The sequence below is a fragment of the Oncorhynchus masou genome, chromosome 17 (genome assembly GCF_036934945.1).
Source record: "Oncorhynchus masou masou isolate Uvic2021 chromosome 17, UVic_Omas_1.1, whole genome shotgun sequence".
Taxonomy (NCBI): domain Eukaryota; kingdom Metazoa; phylum Chordata; class Actinopteri; order Salmoniformes; family Salmonidae; genus Oncorhynchus; species Oncorhynchus masou.
Genome location: NC_088228.1, coordinates 16,690,710 through 16,709,299, shown reverse-complemented (window position 1 = coordinate 16,709,299; position 18,590 = coordinate 16,690,710). Strand labels below are relative to the sequence as shown.

At 41.7% G+C, this 18,590-nt stretch overlaps 1 protein-coding gene and 1 pseudogene across 1 annotated transcript in view; both read left to right on the top strand.

Moving 5' to 3' along the window:
* Window positions 1-18,590, top strand: part of LOC135558621 (chloride channel protein 2-like) — a 123,040-nt gene that overhangs the window by 79,007 nt on the left and 25,443 nt on the right. Inside the window, 1 exon segment of the mRNA XM_064992562.1 lies at window positions 18,444-18,528. Coding sequence (XP_064848634.1) covers window positions 18,444-18,528 — 85 coding nt within the window.
* LOC135558620 (E3 ubiquitin-protein ligase TRIM39-like) lies at window positions 12,372-14,294 on the top strand (annotated as a pseudogene).

The window sequence follows — 18,590 nt, the reverse complement described above, 5'->3', positions numbered from 1 at the left end:
TAATATGCACATCGACTAAATTTAGTACTGACTCAAGGAGCCTCAAAGCTTAAAGAATGCAAGGTCTTCTTTGCCAACATCAATGGCCTTGCAGCATTTTTCTCACGATCCCCTACACGCACGCAACTGCTGGATGACATCTGCAAGCGTCGTCTTCCTAAGGTTGCACCAACGAGGTGGCAATATACATCTAGATTGGTCAATGCAGTCTTTGAAAAGAGAGTTGCCCTAAAGGAGCTGTTTAACCACTTACTGGAACATCATGATGACCATGACGGGGATACTGTGCTTATGGCTGATGGATTTAATGCACGTTTGGATGATTTTGAGTTTTGTTTTTTGCTTGAAACATTCAATGGGATTTTTAATTATTCGGATGTGCTTTTTGGAATTCTACAGAAACATACTTTGGATGTACAATTCTGCCTGACAAAGGTGAACGAGTTTTGTGACACAATTGAGCGAGAGAGGCGCAGGTTCAGTCAAATCTACGATGACACAGCGCGCATCTCAAGTTCACCCAGCGCACGCAGAGGCCCAGCACAAGGAGACCCTCGCACATACTACCAACAACTCCACAGCAATATTCTGGACAAAATTCTTTGCCAGATACGAAACAGGTTTCAAGACCACGAAAAATTAATGTTTCTCTCCCTCCTGGACCCCCAGCACTTTCAGACCTACCGGAAAAAAATCACGCAAACAGCCTTCTCCAGCTTAACAGAGAGTCACGGAACACTGTTCCACCTATCCAAGCTAAAAACAGAACTGACTGTAATGTTTGCTATGACTGATTTTGAAGGGAAAAGTCCCTCTGATCTCCTTGATTTCCTTAAGCAGAAAAATCTGAATGAGGACGTGGGGCAACTTTACACATTGGCATGTGTGACAGTGACCATCCCTGTGTCATCGGCTTCTGTCAAGCGGTCATTCTCGGCCTTAAAGCGAATCAAAACGTATTCCAGAAATGCTACTGGACAGACTCGGCTGTCAGCATTAGCCTCCATGTCGATAGAAAAGGACTTATTGGTGGAACTAAAACGCACAGATAGACTGTACAACAGAGTCATTGAAGTCTTCTTGGGGAAAGAAAGGAGGAAGGATTTTTAGTGAGTAGGCATACAATGCATTTTATTTTTTATTAAATGTGTATGTATGTTTCGCATTTTATTTCATTAATATTAAATAGCCTATATATTAACAAAATAAAATGGCAAATAGCCTATGTTGCAAATTATTTGTTTTCTTTCTTTTATTTTCAGTGAATAGTTATGTCTTTATCATCACGGTGAAACTGCTTTGGGTGCAACAATGCGCTGTTTAGTGAACACATTGTATTTTTTTGGGGGGGGGGCTTAAAGCACAAAGTTTGTGGACCAGAAATGGATAGAAGAATATTAATATAACTCTGTTGCACTCTACTATGTTCTTGCCTATTAGTTGAACTGTACTGTATTGTACTCTTCCCCTGCAATTCTTGGAATAAAAATGTCAATTTCAAGGTGACGCAACACCTGGTTATACTGCGTTTCTGTCTAAATGTATAGTGTCTAGAGCCATGGCATCATAATGATGGTAATAAGAGGTGGATTAATTTGGGTGGGACTGTGTAGGACCTCACTGAAGGCCCAGGCCCCAGGCCCACGGCACGCTACTGATATCTATCTATTAATATCTGTTAATATTATATGTCACCGTTTTTTGGGCTGAAGTTGGAGATAAAAATCGATTATATGCAGCTGTGCCACCATAAAACATTGCTCTTCCTTGATTTTAGAAGCAGGTGAGCAGTTGTAGAACACTGAGCCGTTGACTGCGTTACTTTTGACAATAAGCCACCGGACTACAGTCATATTGTTTTGAACCTAGAAGAAGACCAAGAGACGGGAGTAGGAAGGACTTGACCGGGATTGCCCAGAAAACCATGTTACTGTCAACGAACGTTACTGAGTGAGTATCAAGCTCGCTAGCTTGGCTACATATAATTAATTCGAGTTGGCTAGCTAGCTGCGTTTAACAGCCAGACTCACACTTAGTTAGTTAGCTAATGAACTAAACTGCATTATCATAAATCATTATTATCTAGCTAGCTACAGTACAGAAATATTTGTCAAATGTAAAGCAAGCAGTGCCATGGCATGACAGAAGTAATGCATGTTGGCTAGATCACTTAATATAGAATGCATACTTAATTAATAGGGATGTCATTTAGTTAGCTACATACCTAGGCTAATTCTTGACATAATACATATTTGAAGCAGTTTGGTTGCAATATTAGGTCTTAAACACTGGCATCTAAACGAGCAACTAAGCTAACTACAATCAAATGAGGAGCATGATGTCATGATGGAAATCAACTATGTGAAGGTAGCCACAGTACAGATTAGCCACAATAGTGGAATTGCTTTTTGCATTAGCAATTCTTAGTGAGATGAGAAGTGGTGCCATAAAATAGTTTATCTAGCTATAAATTCACATGTAAACCATGTCATTTGTTGTAGCCATTTTAAATCAGCTCCTATTGTCATTTATGAATCCTAAATACAGGTACCATTTTAATTGTGTTAATCTCTGCAATTTGTCATCTGATCTCTTGAAGCCTGGTGGAGGCAGAACATTTTTCTACATCTAGGTTGAGGCTTGTTACCAGCAGGAACATGGAGCACTCTCTGTCAGTAAGTCATGATATTGTTTTCCTTTCCATTGCATAATGCTAGGCAAGAGGTGCTGGGCCAGTGGGAGGTCCAAGTTCTCATTCTAGCAAACTACCTCTATTACTCTCCAGGTGCTACAGAGACAGAATTGTCCTGCGAGCCTTCTGACCAACTACCTTTCATCTCTCCAGAGCACAGAGAAGTAAGCTACACTCATAAAAGTATACTATGTAAACCTCCTTCACTGTGACGGTCTGCCTGTGTGACAGCATAGCATATTATACAGGGCCACTGGTTGGGTTGGATTTACTGTACACACAAACTCATTCGCTCACCTCCTTGTAATAGTCCCAGACTTTTATCAAAACTAACATATCCATCCCCCTAATCTCCAGGTGAGTCTGCTGGGCAATGGAACTCTAGAGCAGTACATCCAAAAAACCTTCCACCCTGTTGTCAGCTATCTGCAGATAGTTCCCTCAACAAAGACAACACATAGGCTGTGTTCAAAGGCAGCCCAATTCTGGTATTTTCTTCACTAATTGGTGTTTCAACATCAGATGTTGTTCACAGCTGATATGAGTGGTCAAAAGACCAATTAGTGAAAAACAAAACATAATTGGGCTGCCTGTGTGAACGCAGCCTTAGTTTATGCTTCAAAAGGCCTAGAGTAAAAGAGTCATGTCTAGATTAATACATTTTTATTCATGTATATGATATATATCTATCCCTGACAAGATTGAAGAATGGGACAACTAGACAAAGTGAATGTCTGTAGCATAATTTGAGTGGTTACATACAATCCATGTTGACAGAATGGCTGTGAGACAGTGTTGCTGTACTCCCAGGTAAGACCCTTTCTTTCGGTACCACGGAAGGCCATAGTTTACATTCAGGCTGCTTTGACGAAGTGTCACCATGTCTAAGGCACAGCATCTCTTTGTGCTTGAGGTGTCACTACAGACCCTGGTTCTATCCAGGGCTGTATCACAACCGTCCGGGATCGGGAGTCCTATAGGGCGTCTCACAATTGGCCCAGCGTCGTTAGGGGAGGATTTGGCCAGGGTAGGCTGTAAAATGAGAATTTGTTCATAACTGACTTGCCTGGTTAAATAAAAAGGTTTGTCTGCTCTAGGGTCCTGTGGTGAAGTGACTGCTGTGCAAGGTATTGGGCAACAGCTTTCTTCCTGGGCCCATATTCACAAAACATCTGAGTGATCTAGGATAACCTCCTTGTCAATGTAATTGTAGTCAATGTGAAGACAATCCTACTCTACTCTGAGATTCTTTGTGAATATGGTCCCTGGCCTGTCAACACTGCACCTGAAATTCAACAAAAATATGAATAATTAGCTCAGTAACTTAGCTAACTAGCCAATGAAACACTTGTAAATGTGCACAAGCCTAATAAAGCAGGTGTATATGAAAACAGCCTATTTGCTGTGAAATTAAGAGGCATTTATCTTGCTAACTTTCTCACCAATCGATAAACTACTTTGTTCCCCTGCCTGTTTAACAAAAACTGCAAAATAGTCTAACTAGCTAGTCTTTCAAATACAGCTACCAATATATCTAGTTAATTGCTATTTTCTAGAAACCAAGCCACAGTCTGTTTAGCTAGCTAAGGTGAACTCTGATGGTGGGAGTAAACTAACGTTAGCTAGTTTGGCCCCTGCATTTAAGGTAGCTGGCTAGTTACATTTTTTATCAAGTTTATTAATTGTATGAATAGCTAGCAAAGATATTCGTTCACACATGTCTCTTGTAGCAGCTAGTTGCCCCAAATTGTCGATGCATACCTCCACACGGAAAAGCAGATAATATGGAGATTCGTCGTTTTCAACAGCGGCCAGCACTGCCAGAGCAACCCACTGTACAGTGTTGCCAACTCCTCAGTAAGGAAAGTAGCTATTGGCTGTCCTAAAAGTCGCCATGTGCATGTAATTGTGATGGACGCTGTAGGAGAGAGGAATAACGTTGTGGGAAAGACAAAGTGAGTTAAAAAAAACACCCTATATATGTTTAGAACTACAAAGGGATTTTCTGTCGATTTTGTGTTGTTTTTTTTCACAATTCCAACCCTCCTCCTTTATTCAGACTTGGGACAGGCAGAAGTGACCCAAAAGAGACACTAGTGGAGTTACTTCGTTTTTGGGGGGTTTTAGTTTAGTTTTCTTAAGGTTAAAAAACATTATGGTCCACAAGTCACGGTAAAACATGAACATTTTTAACCATAATGTGTTATACATTTTTTGTATACAATCTAAATGGACCAAAAGGAGACAATAGAAAAAACTGTCAATGGCAATGTGAGAAAATTATGGAAACTAGTCTGGCCATAATTCAGGTTAATTGTTTTTTGTTTTTTTTCAGACCCCCCTCCACACACACACAGGCTGTGCTGGCTCACAGAAAGAGTGGGTCATTGTCATTTTGGTCAAGGCTCTCTATGGCAGGTTCAGTAACTGAAGGAGCTGACTTAAATGAGTAAGCAGCTGATGTGCCAAAAAGCTGCTCATAGCAAGCCTCATTAGACAGCTTCAGTCCATATCTAATGTACAGGATGGAGTTAAGGGTCTGCAAGGACATCCGATTTCTAAGTTTGTTTTTTACCACACTCTGGCTGAATACTCTCTGGACTTCAGCATTCGAGTGTGGCAAGGACAACACAGACACAGCAGCCATGGCAAGTTCTTGAAACGGGTTGATATCAGCTGCATCCCTGAACTTCCAAATCTCACTCCAGAAGCCCAGTGTGCTTTTTTTTTTGTCCCATTCCATTTACTAAGATGGATGGCACACCATTGCTAGACAATCTTGTCTACCAAGGTGCTTGGCTATTTTTTTCTATTTCACCAGGGCTCTTATTGTGCTTTAGTTTCCTCCACATTGAAGACTGACATGTACTGCAATGCTTCGATGTTGTCTGGCAGTCACCCTCAACTCATCATTAGTGAGGGAGATGGTGAATGCTACACATTGTTTTCATCCTCAGGTGCAAGGTGGAGCTCAGCTGCCTTTGACTCAAAAAGGTAACCAAGGTACGGTTTGGGACTGATGTATCCATTATTGGCCCTTTTAGTACATCAACATTTGCCAGCGGATTCAGCACCCTGGAGCCAATGTGTGGCACACACCTTGGTTATCTGTAAAGGTTTCTCCCAACAGTTGATGGTCTCATATATGGCCTTGTAGGCCAGTTATAAGACCAGTTATAAGTCTCATACCCAGTACTCCACACTACAGGGGATAGTGTCATTGGAAGCATGACTTACAGCAAGCTGCAGAGTGGCACACACGGCGAATAAGAACCAGATATTTGAGGCCATACTTCTTCAGCACTTTATGAACCCCATTGTTAATCCCCGTCATAACAGAGGCATTGTCAGTCCCCATCCCCAGGAGTTTCTCTTTAAGACAACACTTCTTGAGGAAAGCCACAACAGCACGGGGCTATAGATTTAGCATCTCCTCCCTCCAACTCAATAAGCCCCAGAAATGGTGATACAATTGTCTGCTTGGTGTCACTAAAGTACCTTATCACAACCCCCAGGTACTTAGAAACACTTCAATTCGTGAACTCATTGAAGAGGATGCTGCAACTCTGGTCACCCACACCGGCGACCAACTTTTTCAGAAAGTATGGTGCTAGAACAGCATTAATCATTTCTGTGCACTTTGTCCTGTGCATGTTGAAGTGGTAGCAGCAGTGGAGTCTGAGAAAGCAGCTCTACATGCTCCTCCAATGTGATCACATGCCAGCATGGAACAGTGTTCAGCGATAGCTAAATGCCATGGTGGCCTCAGCCTTTTTTGCAGTCAATTTCTTTTAACCATAAATGGCAGCTTGTTTTGGGTGGAACTGTTATAAGGCTTTTGAGTATGTTTCTGAGTTGTCATGTTTTTTTACATCACTAAGTTTGGTGTAGAAATCAGCCTTATAATACAGGCAGTGTGCCTGTGTATCATCTCCAATAAACGGCTTCAACCAGCCTTTCAATTCAGGGTTTCATTCCCACTCCTTTCTGTATTTTTGAGTGTACATTGTAGAGAGATAGCCAGCTAGATGTTTAGCTTATGTCACAGAGAGGCGCACACAGTGGACAAGGTGAGTAACTGATTTATTTTTGTACAAGATCAAAGTATGAGTTTGCTTATATAAGTAATATTTGTTTTACTGGTAAATGTGTGCTTAGTATTGTTTTCTTTGGTAACTGTGATATAAGTGGGATAAACAGCTTAAACAAATGCAACGCAATAAACGTTTCTGGCTGCGTTGCGTTTGTTTACGCTGTTTATCCCGCTTATATCAGTTACCAAAGAGAACAATACTAAGCACACATTTACTGGTAAAATAAATATTTATATAAGCAGACTCATACTTTCATCTTTTGATTGCTAAAGATGCAACCCAGTCGGTCCTTTGATATTTATGGATGCGATCCAATCGTTCTTTCTTTTATGTTCTGTTTTTTCTTTTGACATTCATTTGAAAACAGGGCCTTGTAAAAGTATTCATCCCCCTTGGCGTTTTTCCTATTTTGTTGCATTACAACCTGTAATTGAAATGTATTTATTTGGATTTCATGTAATGGACATACACAAGAGTCAATTGGTGAAGTAAAATGAAAAAACAATTAAAAACCAAAGTGGTGTGTGCATATCTATTCACCCGCTTTGCTACGAAGCCCCTAAATAAGATCTGGTGCAATCAATTACCTTCAGAAGTCATATAGTTAGTTCGATTGCACACAGGAGGACTTTAAGTGTCACATGATCTCAGTATATGTTCTGAAAGGCCCCAGAGTCTGCAACACCCCTAAGCAAAGGGCACCACCAAGCAAGCGGCACCGTGAAGACCAAGGAGCTCTCCAAACAGGCCAGGGACGAAGTTGTGGAAAAGTACAGATCAGGGTTGGGTTATAAATAAATATCAGAAACTTTGAACATCCCACTGAGCACCAATACATCCATTATTAAAAAATGAAAAGAATATGGCACCACAGCAAACCTGCCAAGAAAGGGCCACCCAGCAAAACTCACGAACCAGGCAAGGAGGGAGTATATGTCCGTAGGACCACTTTAAGCCGTACACTCCACAGAGCTGGGCTTTACAGAAGAGTGGGCAGAAAAAGACATTGCTTAAAATTAAAGAAAAAAATAAGCAAACATGTTTGGTGTTCACCAAAAGGCATGTGGGACAATCCCCAAACATATGGAAGAAGATACTCTGGTCAGGTGAGACAAAAAAAATGTTTGCCATCAAGGACAACACTATGTCTGGCACTAACCCAACACCTTTCACCACCCAGAGACCACCATCCCCACAGTGAAACATGGTGGTGGCAGCATCATGCTGGGGGGATTTTATTCATCGGCAGGGACTGAGAAACAGGTCAGAATTGAAGGAATGATGGATGGCGCTAAATATAGGGAAATACTTAAGGGAAACCTGTTTGTCTTCCAGAGGTTTGAGACTGGGACGGAGGTTCACCTTCCAGCAGGACAATGACCCAAAGCACACTGCTAAAGCAACACTCGAGTGGTTTAAGCAAAAATATTTAAATGTTTTGGAATGGCCTAGTCAAAGCCCAGACCTCAATCCAATTGGGAATCTGTGGTATGACTTAAAGATTGCTGTACACCAGCGGAACCCATCCAACTTGAAGGATCTGGAGCAGTTTTGCCTTGATGAATGGGCAAAAATCCCAGTGGCTGGATGTGACAAGCTTACAACATTGCTGCAAAGGTGGCTCTACAAAGTATTCACTTTGGGGTACTGCATGCTAAAGTTTTGTTGTATTGTTTAGATTTCTTTTATTGTGAAACAATGATACAAACCTCCAAAAATGTATTTTAATTCCAGTTTGTAAGGCAAGAAAATAGGAAAAATGCCAAGGGGGGTGAATACTTTTGCAAGCCACTGTATATCCATAACAATGAGCTGATAATGCCTGATTTTTGTCTGGCATAGCTAGAAAAGTCTGCATTCTTGTCAGGACACTCAACACTGTTCATTATGAGGAAATCGCATTGCATATCAAACACTAGGCGAGAAGCTAGCTAAATAGTTTGTTGCTAGCAAACCTGCCAATATGACAACCGAATTCAAAAATACCAGTTGCTGAAAACAGTTGCTCCCAAACTAGAAACGTGGGAGGATTTGACAGTATAGTGCCACTTGCGTCAAGACTGCAACATAGGGACCAGAGAAATGTATGTTTGTCACTCACCACGTTAGGTCGTCAGATGCTAAAAAAAAAAATGTCCTCCTTGGAGCTGCTTTTACAATGAATCCCATTTCAGTTTGTGGTTGTTGGTTTAACTTTCTGTAACTTTGTAGCTTTGTAGGTCTGCATGTGTAGGTGCAAATTGCATCATGATTGCAAGGTGTCCCAATATCTTTTCCAACTCTCCCGTTATCTGGTTTTAGTGTCTATTCTAGAATGCCCTTCTAGCCAATCAGAAACGAGTATTCAACAATGCTGTGTTATAATTAAGCAATAGGCAAAAGGCCCAAGGAAGTGTGGTATATGGTCAATTGAATATGCACGACACATCGCAGAGTGCCTGGACACAGACCTTAAGCGCCTTATTGCTATTATAAACTGGTTACCAATGTAATTGTCATACCCGTGGTATACATTCTGAAATACAACAGCTTTCAGCCAATCAGCATTCAGGGCTTGAACCACCCAGTTTATCATGTTATATGAATTCAACAAAAAACAATAATTAATTTGACAAAAAAATGACAGAAGTTTAATACATCCACAGTGCGATTTTGACTTCATAATTGCATACTTATATTTCACTGTACAATATGTGGACACCCCTTCATATTAGTAGATTTGGCTATTTCAGCCACACCAGTTGCTGACCGGTGTATAAAAAGCAAGCACACAGCCATGCAATCTCTAAAGACAAACATTGTCAGTAGAATGGCCTTACTGAAGGGCTCAGTGACTTTCAATGTGCCACTGTCATAGGAGGCCACCTTTCCAACAAGTCAGTTCATCAAATTTGTGCCCTGCTAGTACTTCTCCGGTCAACTGTAACTGCTGTTATTGTGAAGTAGAAACATCTAGGAGCAACAATGGCTCAGCCGTTAAGTGGTAGGCCACACAAACTCACAGAACGGGACCGCTGAAGGCTGAAAAGCGTAGCGCGTACAAATCTTCTGTCATCGGTTGCAGCACTCACTACCAAGCTCCAAACTACCTCAAGAAGCAACGTCAGCACAAGAACCTTTCGTACAGAGCTTCATGAAATGGGTTTCCATGGCTGCACTCAAGCCTAAGGTCACCATGCGCAATTTCAAGTGTCGGCAGGAGTGGTGTAAACTTTGCCGCCATTGGACTCTATATAAATACAACAAGACTGACTTTTTTAAACAACATTCCAAACCTGTAAAGCATTATCTAGTCTAAATATGGCATGATTCCAATATTTGTATTGGTTTGCGTCAGTTTCATGGGGTACTTTCATTTTCAAGATGAAAACAAATTCCACTATTGTGGCTCATAGTTATTGTGACCGATCAACCAATGGTGTGTTATATTCCACCCACAGACGTTTGATTGATGTTACCATATTGGAGAAAAAACTACATGAATGAATAAAGATAAAAAAAATATTAAAATTAATTACATTTCGAGTAATTAGATAATACATACAGATATGTAGAGAAAATGTATTCATTTTAGTCAGTATATTGTATTTCCTTGCTCATTTAATTGTGTGGATTTATTTATCTGTTTCTGTGTGTATTTATTTATAATTGTGGCAGGTTTAGTTCTCTACACACACAGTAGATGAGACTTATATGTGAACCCCACGCTGCATCCCCCCAGGAAAACACTGTTGAGAGTTTGAATAGTACAACGTTCAATTTCGACATTTGGTAGTGCATCAGCAGTTCTCCCAAGTCCAGTTTGGATCCATTTAAAAGCTGCTTTGCTGCAAGGCATCGTCTCTATAATTTCCCTAGCGGCCTGAGATCTTTCATACCTGAACAGCAGTGTATTATATAAAAGATGAACAGAAAGGGAGAGACAACTTGTAAAAGTTGGACACCGTTCCTTTAAGAGCAGCCGTGTCAGTTGATTGGGAGGGTCTTTGTAAGGCCACATTGCTGAAGTGAAACCAAACTGGAAACCTGAATGTTATGAACAGGAACAATCCTTTAGACTTATTCACAAAGCTACATCTACTCTCCAGTAAATGTTGACTTTTTTCTAATCATAAGAAGAGAAAGAGCAAAGTCAACACATGCTGAGGTGAGTAGAAAGAAAGAAGAGATAATTGTTTGACATGTCCCATGATGATTGGTGTAGCTACCAGTCAAAAGTTTGGACACACTGACTCATTCAAGGGTTTTTCTTTATTTGTACTATTTTCTACATTGTAGAATAATAGCTAAGACATCGAAAATATGGTCAGACTTCTGCAAAGAAACCACCTCTAAAGGACACCAATCATAAGAAGAAACTTGATAGGGCCAAGAAACACGAGCAATGGACATTAGACCAGTGTAAATCTGTCCTTTGGTCTGATGAGTCCAAATTTGAGATTTTTGGTTACAACCGATATGTCTTTTTGAGATTTTTTATTTAGCTAGGCAAGTCATTTAAGAACAAATTCTTATTTTCAATGACGGCCTAGAAACAGTGGGTTAACTGCCTTGTTCAGGGGCAGAACGACAGATTTGTACCTTATCAGCTCGGGGATTTGAACTTGCAACCTTTCAGTTACTAGTCCAATGCTAACCACTGGGCTACGCTGGGGCTGGCAGGGTAGCCTAGTGGTTAACTGACTTGCCTAGTTAAATAAAAAATCACAAAAAGACACCGGTTAAAATAATAGACAGTAGATCTAGCTGGTCTGTCATAATATAATAGAGAATAGATTTAGCTGGTCTGTCATAATATAGTAGAGACAGTAAATCTAGATGGTCTTTCGTAAAATAATAGAGACAGTAGATCTAACTCGTCTGTCATAACATAATAGAGACAGTAGATCAAGTTGATCTGTCATAATATAATTGAGACAGTAGATCTAGCTGGTCTGTCATAATAAAATAGAGACAGCACATCTAGCCTGGTCTGTCTTAATATAATAAAGACAATAGATGTAGATGGTCTGCCATAACATAATAGAGACAGTAGATGTAGCTGGTTTGTCATAATTGAGACAATAAATATAGCTGGTCTGTCATAATATAAATGAGACAGCTTTGCTGGTGACACTGTCAGTGTGGGCAAGCTACTTTTGAAGAGTCTATAATATGTTTTGATTTGACTACCACTTTTGGTTACTACATGATTCCATATGTGTTATTTCATAGTTTTGATGTCTTCACTATTATTATACAATGTAGAAAATAGTAAAAAAGAAAAACCCTTGAATGAGTAGGTGTGTCCTAACTTTTGACTGGTACTGTATGAAGCAGTGTATTATTATATTGTTCACACTGACAAACAATTCAATGATAAAAATAAAAACATTTTTTAAAGAATGACTTATTTCAGAGGGGCCAAAACAGATGTAGTTTTCTTTGGTCTGTTCTCAGCTATAGCTTCCTCTGAAGAGCAGCTCCAGTGTTCTATCTGTCTGGATGTGTTCGCTGAGCCAGTCACCATTCCCTGTGGACACAACTTCTGCAGGGCCTGTATCAGAGGATACTGGGATAGCACTGACGTGTGCAAGTGTCCCACATGTAAAAATACAGTTTATAAGAGACCAGATCCCTTTTTCAATACTTTCACTTCTGTGAAGGCTGCTCAAGTCAAGGAGTTAGCTCCAGTTCATGTCACACATCACCCCAGGACAAGCCCAAACCACAACCCTCAACAAATCTGAAGTACCACCATGTGACATCTGCACTGAGACAAAGCACATGGCCCTGAAGTCCTGTCTGGTGTGTCTGACCTCTTATTGTGAGGCTCACCTGGAGCATCATCGGATAGCGGCGTCTTTAAAGAAGCACAAGCTGATTGACCCTGTGGAGAACCTGGAAGACAGCGTGTGTAAGAAGCATGAGAGACCCCTGGAGCTGTTCTGTAAGATAGACTAAGCATGTGTGTCAGTTCTGCACCGAGACAGACCTCAAGACTCATAAGACTGTCCCCATAGAGGAAGAGTATGGAGAGAGGAAAGCTCAGATGGGGAAAAGTAAGGATACATTTCAGAAGATGATCCAGGAGAGACTGAAGAAGGTTAAGGAGATTGAACAGGCAGTAGTGCTCAGCAAGAGAGATGCAGAGAGAGAGATAGCAGACAGTTTGCAGGTCTTCGCTGCTCTGGTTCGTTCAATTGAGAGAAACCAGGCTGAGCTCATTGAGGTGGTTGAGGAGAAGCAGAAAGCAGCCGAGAGACAGGCTGAAAGGCTCATTGAAGAGCTGGAGCAAGAAATCACTGAACTAAAGAGCAGAAGCACTGAGCTGGAGCAGCTCTCAGATATTAAGGACCACCTCCACCTCCTTCAGAGCTCCACATCCCTCTATACCACCCTTCCACCTACCAAGAACTGGTCTGAGATCAGTGTTCACAGCGATCTGTGTGTTGGGACTGTGAGGAGAGCTGTGTCTCAACTGGAGGAGACACTCAATAAAGAGATGGAGATGTTTCCTCAAATCAAGCTGAAGAGGATGCAGCAGTGTGCAGTGGATGTGACGCTGGACCCTGAAACAGCATGTCCTTATCTTATCCTCTCTGAGGACCGGAAAGAAGTGAGATATGGAGCCATAAAGCAGGAACTCCCTGACAACCCAGAGAGGTTTGATTGTCATCCCCGTGTGTTAGGAATGGAGGGGTTCTCTTCAGGGATATTCTACTATGAGGTACAGGTAAAGGAGAAGACTTGGTGGGCCTTAGGAGTGGCTAGAGAGTCCATCAACAGGAAGGGGATGAATGTACTGAGTCCTGAATTTGGAGCCTGGACTATAGAGCTGAGGAATAGGAATGAGTATGGAGCTCGCACTGAGCTTGTAGTTCCCCTCACCATGAGAGAGAAGCCCCAGAAAGTGGGCGTGTTTGTAGATTATAAGAAGGGTCAGGTCTCCTTTTACAATGTGGAGGCCAGGTCTCATATCTACTCTTTCACGGACTGCACCTTCACTGAGAGACTCTACCCACTGTTGTCTTTACCTGATCCTTCTGGTGATAACTCAGCTCCACTTATCTTCTCTCCCATCATGTCTGAGTTTAGTCAATAGGAAATTCAGTCACAGGAAAGCACAGCGATGTGCCCTAATGAATGTGTTTATAGATTGTTATCTATGGTCAGATTGTATAATTAAGCAGTAAGGCTCGAGGTGTGGTTTATTGGACAATATTTTTGTCTTATTTACAATGATGACCTGTCAAACACTTACAGTATGTATAGTGTAACTACATACACATCAATAACACAATACATGAAGAGCAAACACAAAAAGCTAAACATAATGATACAAACACATTCTTCAGTAAAAAAATACAGAAGCAGCCTTTAGCAGTGGTATATTGGCCATATGCCAAAAGGGAAATGGGATACCTGGTCAGTTACACAGCTAAATGAATTCAACTGAAATGATGGATGCTTCTCCGATGTCTTAACTGTAAATTGCTATGAAAAAAAATAAAAACAAGTTGTCTCTAGTCCATGTGCCAATATTTTCTTCTTGTACAAAATACATATGCCCCTCATTCCTCCCCTCATTGTATAAAGAGTTAAGGCCAGCTCGCTGTCATGCCAAAATGTCCCCCGGCCAAAAGTATCCCCCTCTGCGTTACAATGGGGTTCTATAAACTACGTCCGTTGCTATATCAACGGTGTGATGGCAAAATTATTAACATTTTGGATATCATTACAGCCTAAATGATGTTCTTTTCATCATCACTATGCAAACAAGGCTGATTTCCATTACAATTTCTCTGTTTAAACAAGTTTTTTAGCTAATAAAATGAAAACATTACTTCTAACTACTTTTGGGTACCTTGCTAACATTGCATGAAATCCAATGCTTAAACGTTGCTACGTTTTGGAAATGTCAAATAAAACATGTAATCTGCTTGACACATTTAAGTTACCTTACAAATCATGAAGTCGGATCATTTCCACGCCATTCATATGCAAATCCATTTGAGTCATTCACTGGCTTGTCTGGCTGTTTTATTTTCACCTGCCCTTCCCTACACTGAAATATCATTTCAGTAGTCCTCAATCTTGTTTTTAAAAAAACTCTAACTCACATAGCTCATTAGTACACCCTTGGGGTTGAAAATATATGTATCTATTGTCGGTCCTAGGATACAACAATGAAAACCAACCTGGCAATATTTAAGATTGTAATACATAAACTTTGATATTTTTTGGTAAAGTTGTGTTATTCATTTATTTGCAGATGTTTTTGTATGCTCACATGGTAATCAGACTAAATTACTGAATTCTGGTGTGTGGGATATTGAGATGGTTGCTGTGTGTGTGGGATATTGAGGAGATGGTTGTTGTGTGTGTGTGGGATATTGAGGAGGTGGTTGCTGTGTGTGTGGGGGATATTGAGGTGGTGGTTGTTGTGTGTGTGTGGGATATTGAGGAGGTGGTTGCTGTGTGTGTGGGGGATATTGAGGTGGTGGTTGTTGCTGTGTGTGTGGGATATTGAGGTGGTGGTTGTTGCTGTGTGTGTGGGATATTGAGGTGGTGGTTGTTGCTGTGTGGGGGGGATATTGAGGTGGTGGTTGTTGCTGTGTGGGGGGGATATTGAGGTGGTGGTTGTTGCTGTGTGTGTGGGATATTGAGGTGGTGGTTGTTGCTGTGTGTGTGGGATATTGAGGAGGTGGTTGTTGCTGTGTGTGTGGGATATTGAGATGGCATGGCTGTGTGTGTGGGATATTGAGGTGGTGGTTGTTGCTGTGTGTGTGGGATATTGAGGAGGTGGTTGTTGCTGTGTGTGTGGGATATTGAGGAGGTGGTTGCTGTGTGTGTGGGGGATATTGAGGAGGTGGTTGTTGCTGTGTGTGTGGGATATTGAGGTGGTGGTTGTTGCTGTGTGTGTGGGATATTGAGGTGGTGGTTGTTGCTGTGTGTGTGGGATATTGAGGAGGTGGTTGCTGTGTGTGTGTGGGATATTGAGGAGGTGGTTGCTGTGTGTGTGGGGGATATTGAGGTGGTGGTTGTTGCTGTGTGTGTGGGATATTGAGGTGGTGGTTGTTGCTGTGTGTGTGGGATATTGAGGAGGTGGTTGCTGTGTGTGTGTGGGATATTGAGGTGGTGGTTGTTGCTGTGTGTGTGGGATATTGAGGTGGTGGTTGTTGCTGTGTGTGTGGGATATTGAGGTGGTGGTTGTTGCTGTGTGTGTGGGATATTGAGGAGGTGGTTGCTGCTGTGTGTGTGGGATATTGAGGAGGTGGTGGTTGCTGTGTGGGGGGGATATTGAGGAGGTGGTTGCTGTGTGTGTGTGGGATATTGAGGAGGTGGTTGCTGCTGTGTGGGGGGGATATTGAGGAGGTGGTTGCTGTGTGGGGGGGATATTGAGGAGGTGGTTGCTGTGGGAATGTTCTGCCTGTCACTTGTTCTCAACAGGCAGCCCGTTTCGGAAGGGGGACTTGACTGCAAAGTCCAGGCACTGCTGCTCTGAGTGTTTGCAGTGCTTGTGTTTTTAGTTAATCTGTGTATCTCACATATGATGTGCCCAGTATGATAGTTGTCTTGCTCTTTCTTAGCAGATAATGACAACTTGACAATAACAGTAGCTGATGTAATGAAAAGCTGGAGGGTGGTTGGTAATGGAGAACATCAGGTGGATCCACATCTGGGTGTTGAGCTGAACCCCTAGGCCCTGGAGAACAGGAGCAGAGTAAAGGGAACAGAGTAGGAGACAACGATGTAAACAGTAAAGTTACACTTTACTGTGTGAAAATGTGATGGATTAGTGCAGTGTTATAAATGGGAGATATGTACTTTTCAACACTTGGAAAGGCATTTGGAGAGAAATTGAAGATATACATTTTTATAAGCTCAGCATAACTACCCTTTCTTGCTTTCTCTAATGTCAACCAAACTTAACATACTTTGTCTATTGGACTTCAGCGAAGTGTAGGGCGTCAGTGGTCGACCGGCCAACTGGAGAAGTTGTTGGCTTCCACCGAGGTAACCAGAAGATAATGAGAAAAATATCAGTGTTAGGGAAACTAAAACAAGCTTCAGTTTATTTTATGTGCAAATACAAATAGTTATATGAGATTTGTTATATTCACTTTAATAGATGGTGACCCCAGCTAGGAGGTGAAAGAGCAGTGAGGTTTCCCAGGTCTCGCCTTCCTTTGGTCCTTCTTCCAAACCAAGTCATTCGCTCACATGTCGTAGCGCTTGGTGCCCTTCTTGATTCTGCTCCGGTAGCTCTCCTGTTTCTCCTGCGCCTTGTCCATGTTCAGTCTCACCTTGATTAAGAAGAATAAGTGAAATTATATTTCATATTACAAATACATTTCTTACATATCTCTTGGAGGGCCAGAAAAAAAGTTAAACAGTGGACAACCATTTTTACCTCGTCAAAAAAACTCCACATCCTTCTCAGTCCGTGCCTGAATGTGGTCCTCAAAGGCGTTCTGATCTGGATCGACAACTTCCACCACATCAGGTGTGGTGATCTGAAAGGACGTTATACAAAAATAGCAATAGACAAACACTAAGTCGATTACACATTTGAAAGACAGTATATGCAGTGCTTGTACATTACATACAATTACATTGTTTATCAGCTGTGGCTCCCGTCCATACTCTGCCTGGATGCTGCTGTTGTGTGCAAAGAGAATTACCTTCAGGTTGTTCTCCCACTCTTCCTGGTACCAATCAAGGGACTTATCCATAGCAGTCTTGAGGGTCTGGTTGGTCCATTCACCAAACCATGTACCATGGAAAAACAAACAAATTGTAAAAAATCAAAATAAAACACTGGTGACAGAATATAACTTAAACATCCGCACCTTGTTCCAGCATTCATGACCTCGGTCCCACAAGATGACCTCAGGAGAACCGTGGATGTTGAAGATGTCCATCATTACCTTGTAGGTGGCATCGCCAGTCCACCTCCTTGATCAGTATCATAACTAGCAACATGTGGATAGCCTTTTAGAGTGTTCGGCCAGTAACCGCAAGGTTGCTGGATCGAATCCCTGAGCTGACAAGCTAAGAATCTGTCGTTCTGCCCCTGAGTAAGGCAGTCAACCCATTGTTCCCCTGGCGCCAAAGATGTGGATGTCGATTATGGCAGCCACCCACACCTCTCTGATTCAGAGGGGTTGGGTTAAATGCAGAAGACACATTTCAGTTGAATACATTCAGTTGGACAACTGACTAGGTATCTCCCTTTCCCTGTATGGAAAATGGTTGTTGAAAAATGGTTGTACATAGTTAAATCCGTCCAGTTATCTAATAGAAGTTAACTGCTTAACGTTACCCTGAATTGTGAATTTCTCTGAATGTTGCGCCTCTTGTCGAGACCAGTGGTGCCTTCATAGTACTTCGCCTGGTTGGAAAGATACAAGAAAATCTCAGTGGGATACCATTGAAGTGCAAGCTACATAGAAACAGAAAGCTACAATAATAGTTACAGTAGCTAGCTAACGTTAGCTAAATAAAACTATTTTAGCTAACGTTAGCTGGGGGGGGACACTTTTTGGCAGTGGGACATGACAGGCCCAATAGAGGGGCACCCAGTAAAAAAAAATTTGCTTGGGGCCACTGAAAAGGCTAGAGCTGGCCACACACACACATTAATGAACCCACAGCTCCTCTCTCCCTGTCAGACGTCTGGTGTTTCCTGCCATGGTCACCTTGATCATCTCAACCCTTACCTTCCCCCCTGGGTTTGGACAGTTCATGGCTGGACAGGTCAGTAGTTCCATTTTTTAAATATCTGTGTCTGTTAACAACAATGTATGATACACCTTTCA